At 41.0% G+C, this 18841-nt stretch overlaps 1 protein-coding gene across 3 annotated transcripts in view; it reads right to left on the bottom strand.

Moving 5' to 3' along the window:
- The window catches only part of TNS2 (tensin 2), a 180121-nt gene extending 164181 nt beyond the window's left edge, over nt 1-15940 (bottom strand). For 2 of the 3 annotated variants that reach the window (XM_073662929.1, XM_073662930.1), the window contains exon 1: nt 15728-15859. Coding sequence is in view for 1 of the 3 variants with exons in the window: in XM_073662925.1 (XP_073519026.1) it covers nt 15728-15802 (75 nt within the window). In the remaining 2 variants the exon portion in view is untranslated. Of the gene's footprint in view, nt 1-15727 lie in introns of all 3 variants that reach the window. The other variant, XM_073662925.1, reaches the window with a different exon arrangement.
- Between the last annotated feature and the right edge of the window lie 2901 nt (nt 15941-18841).

The following is an 18841-nucleotide window of genomic DNA, read 5'->3' as shown; positions in this document are numbered from 1 at the left end:
TTTATATTATTTCCAATTTTACGCTTTGCAATGCAAAGAGTGAAATGTACTTTCTGGCCGCATCATCTTCAGCATTATATTGCTGCGCCATTTCCGCTTTGGGAGGTTTTTCCAGTTTAAAGAAGGAGAACCTGTAAGATAATTTGTGCATAAAGCCAATGAACTACAAAGTCTGTAAAGTAAAAAAAATACTCTTACATGTATAAAAGTAAAATAAGTTAAAAACAAAAGGCAGACAATGAGAACGTAACAGAGCCCGTGTGCTGAGCGGTGAATGGTCACAGTAAGGGGGGTCTTACATGTAGATGTCAGGTGTACATACTAACATCAGGCCGAATTTCTCGTAAAGTCAAGTGTGATATAACAACTTTTCATTACCCATAAAGATAAGATCCTGAGCTGTCCTACTGTGGATGTCTCTTAATCCATCTTGCTGTCATAGAAATTGTCTCATTAGATACACCTCCATTCTGAAAGTCTGATTTTGCCAAGGAAAGTCACAATTACTCAGGCATATCCCCAGCAGCGGTCGGCCGCAGTATTACATGTCGACCATGAATAGTTGTCCATGTAATATAAGGACAGATCAAGTCTTCCAGAACAGCAGCTGCTCCTATAGAGGGGCTCTCCATTCTGGATTATACATGGGGAGACAAGCAGGAGGCCAGGGTGGTCTATACTGTATGTCTATCGGGTCTTTGCACTTGCCAAATACCTTAAATTTCTCCTTCCTTCAGTTTTCAATAAAAAGTTCTAAATGTGTGAAACAGCTGTAGGTGACCAATAAACTCACCTAACTATAGAACAAGAGCATGCATCAAGTTAGCAATGGGTCAGACAAGCAGGTCATAGGTCCCTCCAGCATCCGGTCATTTATTACTTGCCTACCCCACAAAGATAGGGAAGCAGAGCAGTGACCTATAACATTACCAGGTTAGGTTATTTTCACACTGCTATTTGCTGAGACAGTATTCACTGGCATACCTTTTGGGTTTTTTTATTTAGTGGAATAGAGATGTTGATGCTTGCTGATTCTTACAGAGGCAGCCATTAAAAAAAAAACATTCACCATGCTTTTTATTTATAATTAGACGCTAGATCTAGCTGATTGTCTGCATTTTATCTCAGCTCCACTAGGGCAGAGCTGTGATCTGTGACTACAGTTTAGCTACAGTGACTACTGGAGTCTGTAGTAGTCTGAGACACGCCCCCTGTCTTCTTATTGGTTCAGGCTGCTACTTTCTCCCTCCATCTACATCTATGCCTCTTCTGATTGGCTACAGTGAATAAGCACATGTCTATAGCAGGTTCAAAAATAGACTGTGCAAAGAAAGCAGATTTCTAATAAAACAGCTAGAATGATTATAAAGTACAGACTACTAAAACATCAATGGGAAAATAGATGGGCTGGCCTTAAGATTTAATCTTTAAAACACTCATGTTTATCATTAAAGCTTGACCAGCAATTACCTGATCATCTTCAGAATAAATGGGCTGTCAGATGATATCATCAGATAAAGATGCATCCAGAATTTTAACCAATTGACCACCACATTGTATCATGGAGGTGAGTCCCAAGCCTGACACCTCGTCTATGATGTTCATGGCCAATGGTAAAGGTCCAGTATATACCGTAGAGACAACTCATCTGAGGCTATGGTTCATAAAAAAAAGGCTGGTAGCTCAGGATACAGTATTAAAGGGGTTATCTGAGACTGATATATTGATAACCTATTCACCATATAGGTCATCAATATGAGATCGGAGGGGGGGTCTGACAACAGAATCCCCTACTGATCAACTGATATTTGCTCTCACAGTGGCCAGATGTAAGCAGTATACAGAGCGGAACACCGCAACTCCGAACATGCCGAGTACTGTAGTATATCTCCATCAGTCCTACATACAATGAATGAAATGTGTAACATACAGCCATACAACTTAAATTATGTAACCATGAAACTCTATTCAATTCCGACTGCAGCAAGGAGGAAGTGGGACTGGGACCCCAGTTAATCATAGAATCATAGAATGGTAGAGTTGGAAGGGACCTCCTGGGTCATCCGGTCCAACCCCCTGCTCAAAGCAAGATTCACTAAATCATCTCAGACAGATGTCTGTCCAGCCTCTGTTTGAAGACGTCCATTGAAGGGGAACTCACCACCTCTCGTGGCAGCCTGTTCCACTCATTAATCACCCTAACTGTCAAAAAGTTTTTTCTAATATCTAATCTGTGTCTCCTCCCATTTAGTTTCATTCCATTGCTTCTAGTCTTTCCTTGTGCAAATGAGAATAAAGATGATCCTTCTACAATGTGACAGCCCTTGACATATTTGTAGACAGCTATTAAGTCTCCTCTCAGTCTTCTTTTTTGCAAGCTAAACATTCCCAAATCCTGCAACCGTTCCTCATAGGACATGGTTTGCAGACCGGTCACCATTCTGGTCGCTCTTCTCTGAACTTGCTCCAGTTTGTCTATGTCTTTTTTAAAATGTGGTGCCCAAAACTGTACACAGTATTCCAGATGAGGTCTGACCAAAGAGGAGTAAAGACCGATAATGACTTCACGTGATCTAGACTGTATGCTTCTGTTAATACATCCCAGAATTGTATTTGCCTTTTTTGCTGCTGCATCACACTGTTGACTCATGTTCAGTCTATGATCTATTAGTGTACCTAAGTCTTTTTCACATGTACTGTTGCTTAGCTCTATTCCTCCCATTCTGTATATGCTTTTTTCATTTTTATTGCCCAGATGTAGTACTTTGCATTTTTCCCTGTTAAAAACCAATTCTGTTGGTTGCTGCCCACTGCTCCAGTTTATTTAGGTCTTTTTGAATCCTCTCTCTCTCTTCTCTAGTATTAGCTATCCCTTCTAGCTTTGTGTCATCAGCAAATTTAATCAGTTTACCCTCAATTCCTTCATCTAAATCATTGATAAAGATGTTGAACAATACAGGTCCCAGGACGGAGCCCTGTGGTACCCCACTTGAGACATTCATCCAACTGGATGTGAAGCCATTTACAACCACCCTTTGAGTCCGATCACTAAGCCAGTTATGAATCCACCTAACAGTTGCCTGGTCCATTGCATACTTGGTCATTTTTTCAATAAGGATGGTGTGAGATACTTTGTCAAATGCTTTGCTGAAGTCAAGATATACTATATCTACAGTATTTCCCTGATCCACCCAGTCAGTGATTCTGTCATAGAAGGAAATTAAGTTAGTCTAACATGACTTGTTAGTTACAAACCCATGCTGACTCTGGTTAATCACTTCATTTTTATCCAGGTACTTACATACATGTTGTTTAATAATTTGTTCAAAGATCTTTCCTGGTATAGAAGTCAGACTCACCGGCCTATAGTTCCCTGGGTCCACCTTCTTCCCCTTTTTGAAGATAGGAACAACATTTGCTCTTCTCCAGTCTTCTGGGACTTCTCCTGTTCTCCAAGAATTTTCAAAGATTATGGAGAGTGGTTCTAAAATTTCTTCTGCGATCTCCTTCAGTACTCTGGGGTGTAATTCATCTGGACCTGGAGACTTGAACTCATTTATGTTAGCTAAATATTCCCTCACAATCTTTCTGTTTACAGATAACTTGGATTCTTCTATTCCTTTAAAAGGACAGTGAAGATCAGTTGATGTTACATTTTCTTTCTGAGAGAAAACAGATGCAAAATAGGAATTAAAAAGTTTGGCCTTCTCAACATCCTCTCTTACCATTTCTCCATTTTCATCCTGTAAAAATCCTATAGCATCTTTGACTTTTCTTTTACTTTTGACATACCCCCAAAATCCTTTTTTATTGCTTTTGACATCTCTTGCAAGCCTTAATTCATTGTCAGCTTTAGCTAACCTGATACGTGCCCTGCAGGATCTGCAGACTGCATTATAATCTTCTTTAGATATGCCTCCCTCTTTCCATTTAATAAACATTTCTTTCTTTCTTTTTAGCATGTGTTTAAGTTCTGTGTTCATCCATCCTGGTTTCCTTAAATGCTTCCCATTCTTCCTACTTTTCGGGATTGTTAACGATTGTGCTTTGAGAATCTCATTTTTAAAAATTTCCCATCCTTCCTGGACATTTTTGTCCTTAAGGACATCCAGCCATTGGATCCCTCCTATTCTCTTTCTGAGTCTCTTAAAATCTGCCTTTCTAAAATCTAACCTTGAAGTTTGAGTCTTCACATGTCTTCCTCCTCTAGTTATCCAAAATTCTATAATAGCATGATCGCTGCCTCCTAGGGTCCCAGCCACTTTTACCTCCTCAACCATTTCCTCCTTGTTTATAAGGATTAGATCCAAAGTAGCAGATCCCCTTGTTTTCTCCCCTACCTTTTCGAAGATAAAGTTGTCAGCAAGAGAGGATAAGAATTTGCTTGACCTGTTAGTTTTACTTGAGAGAGATTCCCAACAAATGTCTGGATAGTTGAAATCTCCCATGACCACTACGTCATATTTTTTTGAGAACTTGGTCATTTGATACATAAAGAGTTCATCCATATCTTCAGCTTGCCCAGGTGGCCTGTAGTAAATGCCTACAATGGTGTCCTTTCCGTTGTTCTCTCCTTGTATTCTTACCCAAACAGTTTCCACAGAACTCCCAGTCTCTGAAGCTTCAATCTCTGTGCAGATATACGCTTTTCTAACATACAATGCGACACCTCCTCCTCGTTTATCAAGTCTGTTTCTTGCAAATAAGTTGTATCCTTTTAGCCTTTTATTCCAATCATGTGTATCGTCCCACCAAGTTTCAGTGATTCTAATGACATCATATTTCTTTTCCTGCGTTAGTAGTTCTAATTCTCCTTGTTTGTTGCCCATGCTTTGTGCATTTGTATAAAAACATTTTAGTTTGTGATTGGTTTCTCTTCCTCCCATATTTTTATTATTTAAATTGTTTTGTCTTTGTTCTTCCTTTCCACTTCCAGTAGCAGAGATCTCAATAGTATTTGTCAGCTGTATGGCTTTTTCTGGCCTTTTGCTTCCCTTCCCACATTGTTCTAGTTTAAAGCTCTCCTGATGAGTGCAGCAAGGCGACTTCCAAATACATGTTTTCCAGTCTTCGTAAGGTGCACCCCATCTCTAGCAAGTAGTCCATCGTATAGGTAATTCATTCCGTGATCCAGAAATCCAAATCCTTGTTGACGGCACCATCGACGTAGCCAGTTGTTCACCTGTAGAATCTTATTCCACCTCATTGTTCCATGGCCATCCACTGGGAGGATGGATGAGAAGACCACCTGCGCTCCCAATTCTTTCACTTTCTTGCCTAAGTCTTCAAAGTCACTGCAGATGGTTTCCAGGTCCTTTCTTGCGGTGTCATTTGTCCCTACATGTATTAGCAGAAATGGGTAGTGATCTGTAGGTCTGAAGAGTCTTGATATCCTGTCAGACACATCTTTAATTTTTGCTCCTGGAAGACAGCACATTTCTCTTGAGGTTATGTCTGGTCTGCAGATAGCGGCCTCTGTTCCTCTTAACAGGGAATCCCCCATGACCACCACTCTCCGTTTTTTCTTCACAACATTCTTCTTTCTCCATCCAGGAGGATTCTGAGGGCTTACAAGGTTATTCATTGCTGGCAAAGTCTTATCTTGCTGTATTTCTTCATGGTTCTCCTGTGTGAGAGCCTGGTACTGGTTCCTGAGCAGTATGGGTGCTGACTGCCTCTCGATCCTCCTGCTTCTGTGGGTCACATGCTTCCATTCCTCTGTTTCGTCAGGTGCAGTTCGAATTTCTTCTCTTTCTGAATCATGAAGAGATAATTCTGCTCTGTCTAAGAACTCTTCACCTTCCTTAATGATTTTCAAGGTAGTTAACCTCTCTTCTAGATTTCGCAACTTTTCCTCCAACAGGGACACAAGCTTGCATTTCTGGCATGTGAAGTTTGGCTTTTCCACTGGCAAGTCTGTGAACATGTAGCAGGATTGGTGCAGTGATTGGTGCGGACAATCGGACAATCACAGTACAAGTACAGACCTTGATGTATAGACCGGTTGTGAGTCTCCCGACCTCAACGCAACAACCTCAAATATGCCTATGAGTCTATTAAATTCAGGTCAGGGAAAAAGTAGCAGACCCGGACATTGTGGACGGTACATGGACCATGTATTTTGGATATTTACAACCGGCATAAGGCTGTGATCACTTGCATCATTTTTGTCAGAGTTTTTGTTTTAATACATGTTTAGGTGGGTTTGGGTATATTAATGATTGCCATTAGTTGGTCAGCCAACTACTGTATGACTGATTTCAAGATTCATTCACAGTGTAACAATTTTTTTTTCTTTAATTTAGGCCAAATCAAAGTACAAAATCCATCTTTCCTGTGTTTAGGATCCACTCCTAGTATGAAACATGTATGATTAAAAGACAATAGTGTGTTACTCTCTCCTTCATCAGTAGAGTGTCTCTTTATACCTTCTGGTTAGTGTGTGTGGGGACGCACCTCATTGGTATCATCTAGCTCTGAATGATTTCATAAACTTCCAGGAGGAACAGTAACATAGTGTTAAGAAAATGTCCTTCAAGGTTATCATATCATGGAGAATGCAGATAATTACTAGAACCGACGTGTCAGGAGATCGGTCAGATCCCCAATCAATTCAAACTAATTATTTTTATAAAAAGTGCCATAAAGTGGTTTTATGTCGCTTATAAACTTGTGCGCCAGCATTGTAAACATGTCATTATCCTTAGAGAACCACTGTATATTCTATAGTTCATGAATGGACTAAAGGTCCCCATACACAATAAATATTGGTCCAAAAGACTGTACTCTGATCTTTACGGTGGCCTTTAGGCTCTGTTCACATTTGAATCAGAGTCCCTAATGGCAATTCACAGTATGCAGCATGATTTTGAATGCCAAAATGGCAACCACGAGGGAGCTGGATCTGGACAGATTGTTGCCACAACTTTTAGGAGAGGGCGAGGTGGACTTGACGAGGCCCTGCTGTATTTGTAGTCGCAATATTTGAGGACTTTTATTTCTTGGCCGTATAGTTACGTTAACAAGAACTTGTCTACTGTGATATCCAAGTGACTGAGCCTGTGTTCTAGAGAAATATTATGTCTATTATGTCTATTCCGCGTATTTATTCCACTTAAACACATTGTCCGACATGCACTAATGATGTCTAGTAATGCCAACCCAAGCCTAGTTCAAGTCGTCTAAATTTGTGGCAAATTTATCCTAGTGGGGCATGTTGTGTGGTAGATATGGAGTGTCTCGCTAAAAATTAGAAGCTTTCTCTTTCCTTTACCAACTCTTAGTTAATTCGCTTTAAACCTGGCGCACGCCAATAAAAACTAGGTTTAAATTACGACTCTTCTTAGCCTAACCCAGTTTTGAATGGCAAAAACAAAGTCTTTGAGTGTCATTCTTCTTCTTGAATATACACTAGAACACAGGTATATCAGCCTTAGTAAATATGGACCATTGTCTTTTGGCGATGTATCAACCAGGATCAGGTCAGTTTTTATTTACACAGAATAAAATGCATAAAGGTAAAAGAAAGTCTGATTAGCAATGTGAATGGGATCGATACAAAAATTAGATCTAGATTATGTAGGAAAGCCAATTCTGAGAACTGCAGACTATCGCATCTACTCAGAACCTTTTCCCAAGAGTGTTTATGAAGGAGAGACAGGAAGCTTACATGATGTTATGTTTTATGTAGGATGATGGAAACTTGTGTATATAAGGGGGCTGCCATTGCACCTCATCCCATCCTGAAGTCCCCCTACAAAAACGTCACTGACCGCAATGGATTTCTAATTATACACACAAAATCGCAGTGGGTAAACCAATAACAGACTCCTTCAGTTCTTTCTCAGCTATGTGAATACTCCACATTTTTGAATCCATACACCCACCAGGAGAGGGCTTCTCAATCCACATTCTTGTATTCATATTTATGAGCCGGAGAGATTATTAAAAAGGCCTCTCTGTGTAAGATGTCAGGCAGCTGGAGGACATTACAGGCACAAAATAAAAAGTGAGAACTACAAAAATATAACTTAAAAAAAAAGGAAAGAATACACAGGAACACTGCAGAAGTGATAAGGATTTTATCACATTATTGGCGTTCGTATGTAGCAATACAGCCAATTATTCCATCATCTTGATCCGTCAACAAAACTTCAAGTTTAAGATTCGTTTTGATACACATTTTATGATTTGTATAAATCATTGAGACCAAAGAACATGGATAGCGTACATTTATCCATTTACATATAAAATAAAATTGGATCAATGTGACATATGAGATGTATTTATGATTCAGTAGAGTAACCTACCAGAAACCTTCATATTTGGTGGAATTTTCTTTTTTTTTTTTAACAGCCTTCTGCTTGATCTTTAGCCATGGCGACTTGATGGATGAACGATCTGTCGGGAGATCGATCATGTGCAAGTCTAGATAGGTCCACCAGGGTCTTCTCCGCCGTTATTGAGATTGAATCGGGTTGCTAGTCTTCCTCTTCGCCTTGTTCCTTCTATTCTTCCCACCATCATTTCCTTCTCCAGTGATTGCTGTCTTCATATGATGTGTCCAAAGTGGGCAAGTCGTAGCTTGGTGATCCTAGCTTCGAGTGACATATCTGGCTTGATTAATTCCAAAAATTGATTCAAATTCTTCTTCTGCCTTGGCCCCATTCCATATTGCATTTACGCTTGTTTTTTCGTCTAGTTTTGGCTGTTTTAAGAGCCTTTTTTTATTCTCTTTTTTTTTTTAATTGCCTCCTTTTTAAAAGTCTGCATAACCCCTTTCTGACATAGGCCGTACTAATACCTTTGTGTGCCCTGGGCCTTATGGGCCAGATATGTATTAGTACGCCCTGGCTATTTCGCCCGCACAGAGGCTGTGCGGGTGCGATCGCCGCCGGGTGTCAGGTGATTGTCACAACTGACAACCGGTACTATGTGCTAGGAGCGGTCCCGCACCACTCCCAGCACATTAACCCCCGAAATATTGCGATCGAAGTCAATCGCAGTATTGCGGGAGCAAGGGAAGGTAAGCACCAGTACTTACCTCCTCTCCGGTGTCCAGCGCCATCTCTGACATCCAGGTCACCAGAGAGCAAGAAGTTACTTTGATCATGCGCAGTGCGTGATCAAAGTAACTTCTCCCTGTGCAACACTGACAGGCTGTATAGCACAGGGATGCTGCAGCATTCCTGTGCTATACAGCCCATCAGACTGAAAAAAGTGAAAGTCCCATAGTGGGACAAAGTATAAAAGTTCCAAAAGTGTCAGAAAGTGAAAAAAAAAATTTGTAAAAATATATAAAAAAAAATGAAAAAAATAATCCCCAAAAAATAAAAATATATTCTACCCATGAATAAATATTATTCTGAAAAAAAACAAAAACAATAAAAGTACGGATATTTGGTACTGCCGCGTCCGGAACGATCTGACCTATAAAACTGTCCCGCTATTTAACCCCTTTAGTGAATGATGCTGTATCATCATACCGCCAAACAAAAACTGGAATCAAAAAGACGAATGTAAATAAAAATGGTACCGCTGAAAACGTCTTGTCCTGCAAAAAACAAGTCGGCATACACCTCCATCAGCCGAAAAATAAAAAAGTTATAGCTCTCAGAATAAAGCGATGCAAAAAAAAATTATTTTTTCTATAAAATAGTTTTTATTGTGTAAAAGCACCAAAACATAAAAAATACAATATAAATATGAGATACCGCTGTAAACGTACTGACCTGAAGAAATATGCTGCCTTATCAATTTTACTTAGCAATACAAAAATGTAAAGCATAAGGTACGCTGGGAGTCTATGGTTATACCCCCAACTGAATTGATAAGGTAGAAAATGCACAACAGTGCCTATAGATTAAATGAACTAATGAAGACATAGAGTCAATAGTCCATCAATAAAATATAACAAATCTTTATTAAATTATAGCAACAAGAAGGCATTCACACACACACACACACACATATATATATATATATATATATATATATATATATATATATACAGTTAGGTCCATATATATTTGGACAGAGACAACATTTTTCTAATTTTGGTTCTAGACATTACCACAATGAATTTTAAACAAAACAATTCAGATGCAGTTGAAGTTCAGACTTTCAGCTTTCATTTGAGGGTATCCACATTAAAATTGGATGAAGGGTTTAGGAGTTTCAGCTCCTTAACATGTGCCACCCTGTTTTTAAAGGGACCAAAAGTAATTGGACAATTGACTCCAAGGCTATTTCATGGACAGGTGTGGGCAATCCCTTCATTATGTCATTCTCAATTAAGCAGATAAAAGGCCTGGAGTTGATCTGAGGTGTGGTGCTTGCATTTGGAAGGTTTTGCTGTGAAGTAAACATGCGGTCAAAGGAGCTCTCCATGCAGGTGAAACAAGCCATCCTTAAGCTGCAAAAACAGAAAAAACCCATCCGAGAAATTGCTACAATATTAGGAGTGGCAAAATCTACAGTTTGGTACATCCTGAGAAAGAAAGAAAGCACTGATGAAATCATCAATGCAAAAAGACCTGGGCGCCCACGGAAGACAGCAGTGGTGGATGATCGCAGAATAATCTCCATGGTGAAGAGAAACCCCTTCACAACAGCCAACCAAGTGAACAACACTCTCCAGGAGGTAGGCGTATCAATATCCAAATCTACCATAAAGAGAAGACTGCAGGAAAGTAAATACAGAGGGTTCACTGAATGGTGCAAGCCAATCATAAGCATCAAGAATAAAAAGGCTAGAATGGACTTTGCGAAAAAACATCTAAAAAAGCCGGCACAGTTCTGGAAGAACATTCTTTGGACAGATGAAACCAAGATCAACCTCTACCAGAATGATGGAAAGAGAAAAGTATGGCGAAGGCGTGGTACAGCTCATGATCCAAAGCATACCACATCATCTGTAAAACACGGCGGAGGCAGTGCGATGGCTTGGGCATGCATGGCTGCCAATGGCACTGGGTCACTAGTGTTTATTGATGATGTGACACAGGACAGAGGTAGCCGAATGAATTCTGATGTATTCAGAGCCATACTGTGTGCTCAGATCCAGCCAAATGCAGCCAAACTGATTGGTCGTCATTTCATACTACAGATGGACAATGACCCAAAACATAAAGCCAAAGCAACCCAGGAGTTTTTTAAAGCAAAGAAGTGGAATATTCTTGAATGGCCAAGTCAGTCACCTGATCTCAACCCAATTGAGCATGCATTTCACTTGTTAAAGACTAAACTTCAGACAGAAAGGCCCACAAACAAACAGCAACTGAAAACCACCGCAGTGAAGGCCTGGCAGAGCATCAAAAAGGAGGAAACACAGCATCTGGTGATGTCCATGAGTTCAAGACTTCAGGCAGTCATTGCCAAGAAAGGGTTTTCAACCAAGTACTAGAAATGAACATTTTATTTACAATTATTTAATCTGTCCAATTACTTTTGGTCCCTTTAAAAACAGAGTGGCACATGTTAAGGAGCTGAAACTCCTAAACCCTTCATCCAATTTTAATGTGGATACCCTCAAATGAAAGCTGAAAGTCTGAACTTCAACTGCATCTGAATTGTTTTGTTTAAAATTCATTGTGGTAATATCTAGAACCAAAATTAGAAAAATGTTGTCTCTGTCCAAATATATATGGACCTAACTGTGTATATATATATTCCTATTCAGTAGGACTATCAGCTGTGTATCCACCTGACTTCTGCACAACACAACTGATGGTCCCAACCCCATTTATAAGGCAAGAAATCCCACTTATTAAACCTGACAGGGCACACCTGTGAAGTGAAAACCATTTCCGGTGACTACCTCTTGAAGCTCATCAAGAGAATGCCAAGAGTGTGCAAAGCAGTCATCAAAGCAAAAGGTGGCTACTTTGAAGGACCTAGAATATAAGACATATTTTCAGTTGTTTCACACTTTTTTGTTAAGTATATAATTCCACATGTGTTAATTCATAGTTTTGATGCCTTCAGTGTGAATGTACAATTTTCAAAGTCATGAAAATACAGAAAAATCTTTAAATGAGAATGTGTGTCCAAATTTTTGGTCTGTACTATATATACATTCGGAAATACGGAATCAATAGCACAAGGTCTCAGGTATTAATGGCATGTACTCCACAAATTTGTATTGGGGCAGGAAGAGTGTATAATTGCATAGAGAACTATAAAGTGCTAGTGCTTAAATAATAATCATCTTTAATAGTAAATGCTGAATGCAGAGACACTAATAAGACAGGTGACAATTCTATATGTAGCAGTCATCAGTATATGCCAATATGGTCTCAATTATAACAAAGCTAAGTGCAAGACTGCATACACCTTGGTACAAACTGTATACACCACAAACACAAAGGCATCTCTTACCCATGTTTCTCCATGTGGAATACCACACCAGCAGCCTCGACGCACGTTTCGAGTGGGCTTCCTCGGGTAGGTTGTGACAGATGTACAGATTCAGCATCTATCCACAAAATAAAAAGCCTGTATCCAAATACAAAACCGCAAAAAATAACTCGAGATCCCTTATATCCATAAATGTCCAGTGGGGCTTTTAAGGGATCAAATAATTCTAGCCCTGGAACTGAAACTTCAAGCCACCAAACCGTGCATTCCAAAAACCGTATTGAAACCAGATAGCATGTATTCATGCAGCGGTAAAAGTGTATAAATACACAACCAGTGTAGAAGAAAAATGGATAAGTTTTCTAGTTTCAACTATTATGCAGTCTGTCAAATCAGTTTAGAGAGTCCTGGATTGCATGTTCTGTGTGGTGCAGAGAATGGTTCCTATCCCTGTTACACCCTCTAATGAAAAGGGGAGCTAAAATAACCCAGAGAACCTAACCTTACACCTTCCTTGCCAAAGGGTATCCAACCAGAACATTGCTCTCAATCCCTGGTGTGTACCTATCAAAAGAGGTTTAAATTGTCCCAACAGGACATGTTTATGTCTTCAGTAGTGGACTGGACTCATCAGGAGACCAAAAAGAGAGAAAATTGTTGGGAATTAGGACATGTGTATGAGACCTGCTGTCTGTATCTGCTAGCCGGCTGTCAAATACATATATAGTGTGTCCTGCCAGAGAGCAGAGAAACACCTGCTAGGGAAGCTGCTACAATGGTCTCATGGCAGGTTGGTGAACACAGCAATAGTATCAACCAGTGTGTAGTGCAACCTCTACTGGGTAATAAGTACAACCTAACAGGGAGAGAAAACCAGCACCATAGACGAGTCTTTATGGGCCGTCCCACTAACTCTTGTGTTCATGATGTCATTGTGTGTACTTAGTTTGTGATGTCATCGTGTGAACATAGTTTGTGATGTCATCGTGTGAACGTAGTTTGTGATGTCATCATGTGAACGTAGTTTGTGATGTCATCGTGTGTACTTAGTTTGTGATGTCATTATGTGTATATAGTTGCTTCCAGTTCTTTATAAATCTGACTATAAAGAGCGAGCAAAATTAAATTAAAAAAGGGTTCCCTTTCATAAACAAACCAGAACTACAATATTAACTTGCGCAGAGCTCACATGCCAAGAAGCACATGGCATCAGGGGGCACACATACCATTGGTGCAACCTATGCAGCCACACAGGGGCCCGAGAGGTAAGGGGCCACCTCTACCTCCAAAGCAGGATGAACTGTGCATTATGTTGAGTAGTTGGGACTGCAAACGTCCCATGTACTGATTTTGCACAGGGCCCTCTTCTGTTTGTGTAAGCCACAATGTAAGCTTTAATATGCCGAAAGCCACATCAGCAATGGCCATTGAACACCAAAGACCACAGCAGACATTTGGGAGATTCACTAAATACTAGGACTATTAGTAAGAACATCAGGTCCCTAGTGATGAAGTGCAATATATGGGAAGTGATGGAATAAACTACAGAACAGAAAATTTTGCACAAAAGTGGAGACGCCGTACAAGTTCCATGTAGATGTCACCCTGGTTGGATTTCAGGCTGGATCCAAAGCTTCAAGACGGCATCACTAATCCCTCCACCACCAGCCACATCGATCCCATATCTTTCTAATCATTTGACTTTCTGAAATAACAGATTTTTCCTTCTAACGCCCAAGAGAAAATCATTGCAGATAATAAAGTGTCTTTCTGCATGTCCTGCGTTCAATCAGAAAGTGTCACATTAACACGCTGCAGACAGAGAAGTGGTCCAAACCTCTAACAGATGATCTGCAGGTCCGAGGAAGACGTTACTATACACGGAGCCCCAGGTCCCTGCAGCAGCATCCCCCTGGCTGTATAATGGCTGGATCAGCTACATGGATATTCAATCATGTGATAACATCATGTTACCAATGGATGCTACCTACGTTATCTGGTCACGTTTTACACACGGCCATAATATTTGCCAAAGTAAGGGATAGTGGTTAGGGGGTGACAAACTGGTCAATTTCCTAAGGCTCCAGTATGTCCAAGAATTGGACCTCTCAAAACAACCTGAGAATAGAGCACTTACAGGTGAAACGCCCTGAACCTCTTGTGGTCTCTTCCACAAATCCCATCATGGTCCTAGACCACCAGGGACATTACTGGTATCACTTCTGTACTTGGGCATTGCATGGCAGTTTTATTGGGTTATTCAATAGTACTACTGAGTGAGAAAAATATGACAATGGTGTGTGGGCACTATATAGTAGTATTACTGAATATTTAGGAAGTATTATTTGGTATATACAGCAGTATTCAAGTATGAACATGGGCTAACTTTTTATAAGACCCACCCTTGCGGTTTGCTTCATGCAGTAACAGGTTAACACAAACTATTACGAGTACATATGATTATGAATAAATGACGACCAACAGTAATGTATTTGCTCTGACAGACTGATAAAACTGATTTCCTTGATTAGAGACCTGTCATTATAGACCCAGCAATTATCAATCTGACTCTGTACTGTAGGTCATATTGCCTAAATTATCATCTGTCACCTCCTAAAAGACAGAGAACTACAGCGATAACTTCAGCTACACAATCAACCGACATCAAAAGGAGAAGACACCACAGCCCAGCTCCAGAAATGTGCCAGCAGCCCCCTGCACAACCTGGGGTGGTCAGTGCACAAACACTTGGTGTAGAGGAGATAGCGCATCATCTATCAACCATAACCAGCACTAATGACACATAATCACGATATGAGTAACAAGCATTAGTCTGATGCGAAACGCGTCAGTAGTTTTACGCGTCACTTTTATGTATCTTGAATAGATGCTACAGGTTTTGTTTGTTTCTTACTGGAATTATAGATGTGAAACCATTCAATTTATGTAACAACGTGCACCGTGCCATATACTGATGTATATATATATATATATATATATATATATATATAATAAATATGATCTATCTCTCTATATATGGATCATCTATCTATACGGTAGAATATCTACTCTCTCTATATATTATATATATAGATATCTAGATAGATACACACACACATATATATATACACACACACACATATAAATATATATATACTCACACACACACACAAACATACATATATATATACACACATATATACATACACACATATACACCCACACACATATATACACACATATATACATATACACACACAGACACACACACCACTTATTGCCAATTATCAGAACTTTTCAAACATTTCCAGCACTGAACAGGTTAACATTACTAACTATTTCTTCTTGGCAGAGATGCCCAGCAGTGTACCTCAGTCAGGTGCATTGTCCTCCTGGCACGTCCAGTCCCCTGTCCCTCCAGAGCACAACTCCCCGCACAGCCCATACAGGACACATAACCTGCCACCGCGCCGCAGCAGAGGACACAGCAGAGCGCACCCTCCACAGCAGAGCGCACCCTCCACAGCAGAGCGCACACTCCACAGCAGAGCCCGTGTGCTGCACGGTGCAGGGTGCAGAGCTCCTCCTTGGGGCGGCCCAGGAGAGGCACAGGCACCTCATTACTGATCCAGCCTCATGTGAGGGAAGTGTCGGCAGCCAGCAGATGTGCTCAGCACTAGCTGCTAACACAAATCCTTGCAAGGAGCTGTGGTTATCAGGTTATCTGTATATACATCAGAGCTGTGATCTGTCAGTGATACAAATGGAGCAGAGCTGACTTTGTCATTTTGAGCAGAGCTGACTTTGTCATTTTGAGCTGGTGCACACAGCTGGTTATATCGGACGAGTGCTATCCATGGATTGGTTTTCACAGCACTCCTACCCATGATATTCTTTGTCAGATCAAATTCGGCAAAGTTTATGTGTCTGAAAAACATCGGACTGCGTTCAGATGACATCCAGTTTTCACAGACTAACGGACTGGAGAAGGTGGAGAATCTCTTTTTTTCCCTCCATCTCTGAGAAAAACTGGTGCCCTTCTGATCAGAATAATCAGCCCGTTTTTAGTGGATGGATCCATAGGCCACGTTCACACCACTTTTGCATTTTTCACCCACTCTTGGTTTTGGCTTACAAATACTGAGACAAAATACTGACCAAATACTGAATGTGTAAACACGGCCTTAAAAGGAACCTGTCGCCAGAAAAAAGCACTATCAACCTGCAAATATGAGGGTTAATTTGCAGGTTAATAGCATTACTAACCTCCACTGTCTGCTGAACGCTGCAGGGAGAAAATTAACTTTATTACACTCGCAATGTTCCCGATTCAGTCACACAGGTGGCGCAGGTTCAGTCATCGCTCTGAGTATACACAGCGGTGCCTGTAACCACGCCCTCGGCATAGGGATCGGCTGTCAGTCAGGGCCGGGCCGCACGGTTACAGCCGTCGCTCTATACTCAGAGCGATGACTGAACCTGCGCCACCCCTGTGACTAAATCGGTAACACTGCTGGGGAGAATAAAGTTAGTTTTCTCCCCGCTGCATTTGGCTGCGATCAGGCGCCGGACAGTATAATAACGTTATTATCCTGCAGATTAACCCCATATCTGCAGGTTTTTTTGTTTTTTTTTTAAACCAATTATTTTTATTTAGGTTTCAAAAATTTACAGCAAACAGTTATCAATATACATATAACAATTCACACAACGTGTAGTAATACAGTCAAAACCCTCTCCCCCCTCCCCCCTCCCGCCAATACTCCTTATGCCGGGCATACCTGGGAACATTGACAATCATATTACCGCCATCCATGCGGACCATATTTTCCCAAAAGTTCTCTCTCCATGCCTCCGCCTGTAAATGCTTTCCTCTAAATGCATTACCGTACGTGTCTGAGCAATAAATTCCCTCCTAGTGGGGGGTTCCAAATCTGTCCATTTTCGTGCTATTAGTTTGCGTGCCACATATAGCAATCGCGCTATCGCCACTTTGTAATGTTCTGAGACAGGTATTCCATCCACCTCCCCCAAAACACACAGCACCGGGTTTCTGTCAATTGTACATGTATAAGCCCTCTCAATTTTGTTAACAACGACCAACCAATAAGCCACTAGCCGTGGGCATGACCATAGCATGTGTAGCAGTCCGGCCTGGTCCGTGCCACATCTAGGGCAACTGGAATCTCCCCTCAAGCCCGCCTTGTACAGGCGCAGCGGTGTTTTGTATGTCCTATGTATTATGTATAATTGGGAGATCCGTGCCTGCTCGCTTAGAGAGATCTTCGGGACATATTCTAGAATTGCCTCCCATTGTTCTGTTGTGAGGGTACCCACCTCCCTTTCCCATTTACTCTTTGCAATGAAGTGATTTCCCCCCCAGATAGGAGTGCAGTAGGTCATGATATAAGCTCGATATGACATATCTGCAGGTTAATAGCGTTATTTCTGGTGACAGGTTTTCTTTAAAGTGACCCTCTATTTTCATCTATGTTTTGTCATGTAAAAAAAAAAAAAAAAAGTAGAATGCAGCCCCCAAACAGTATAATGCAGCCCTGCATACAGTATAATGCAGCCCCCCATACAGTATAATGCAGCCCCCCAAACAGTATAATGCAGCCCCCCTCAGAGTATAATGCAGCCCTCCCATATAGTATAATTCAGCCCCAGCTCAGAGTATAATACAGCCCCCCCCCCCCCCACATACAGTATAATGCAGCCCCCCTCAGAGTATAATACATCCCCCACAGTCCTGCAGTGTTATGGCCACCACGTATAAAAAAAACCAAATAAATACAATACTTACCTCTCCTCGTTTCCCCCCTGCTCCGATCTCTGCAGAGCGTCTCAGCAGCTTCACTGCCGGCACAGCATGGCGCGATGAAGTGACGTCATCGTACCCGCTGCGTCAGAGGCAGAAGGGGAATGATGGTGATTGACAGTGGCATTTAACAAGTTAACAGCCGTTGGTGGTTCGCGATTTCACCCGCGGCCATTAGAGGTACATGACAGCTGATCAGATCAGCTGTCATGTGCTAGGAAAGATGCGGGCTCAGCGCCGAAGCCCGCACCAAAGATGAAAGGTCGTGAAAGGATTAGTGAACGAGGACACCGGAGTAATATGCACCATACTCATTAAGAGGCGCACATTACTTACTGAATTTGGTGCATTTTACAAGTGCTGTGCATCTTCGGTAGAAATGTACTCCAGTCGAAGATATTTTGCTACTTATCAAGGTGTCTTACGCCTCGGTGTTCAGAGACATGTCTAATGAAAATGGATCTGTTCAAAACAGAACAAAAACAGATTTGTAGAAAACTAAAACTAAAGTTTAGCAGATCCGTTTAGAAACGGAAACTTTGGTTTCAGCTTGTTTTTTTTCTACTGGATACTTTACAAATGGATCCACACAAGGACAACATCTGCAAGGTTCAAATCCCACCAAGGACAACATCTGCAAGGAGTTTGCTCTCCCCGTGTTTG

The sequence above is a fragment of the Phyllobates terribilis genome, unplaced genomic scaffold (assembly GCF_046119375.1).
Source record: "Phyllobates terribilis strain yellow unplaced genomic scaffold, ASM4611937v1 Scaffold_2__4_contigs__length_985480577, whole genome shotgun sequence".
NCBI lineage: Eukaryota > Metazoa > Chordata > Amphibia > Anura > Dendrobatidae > Phyllobates > Phyllobates terribilis.
Note: the sequence above shows the minus strand (reverse complement) of the source record. Positions and strands in the feature narration are given on the sequence as shown.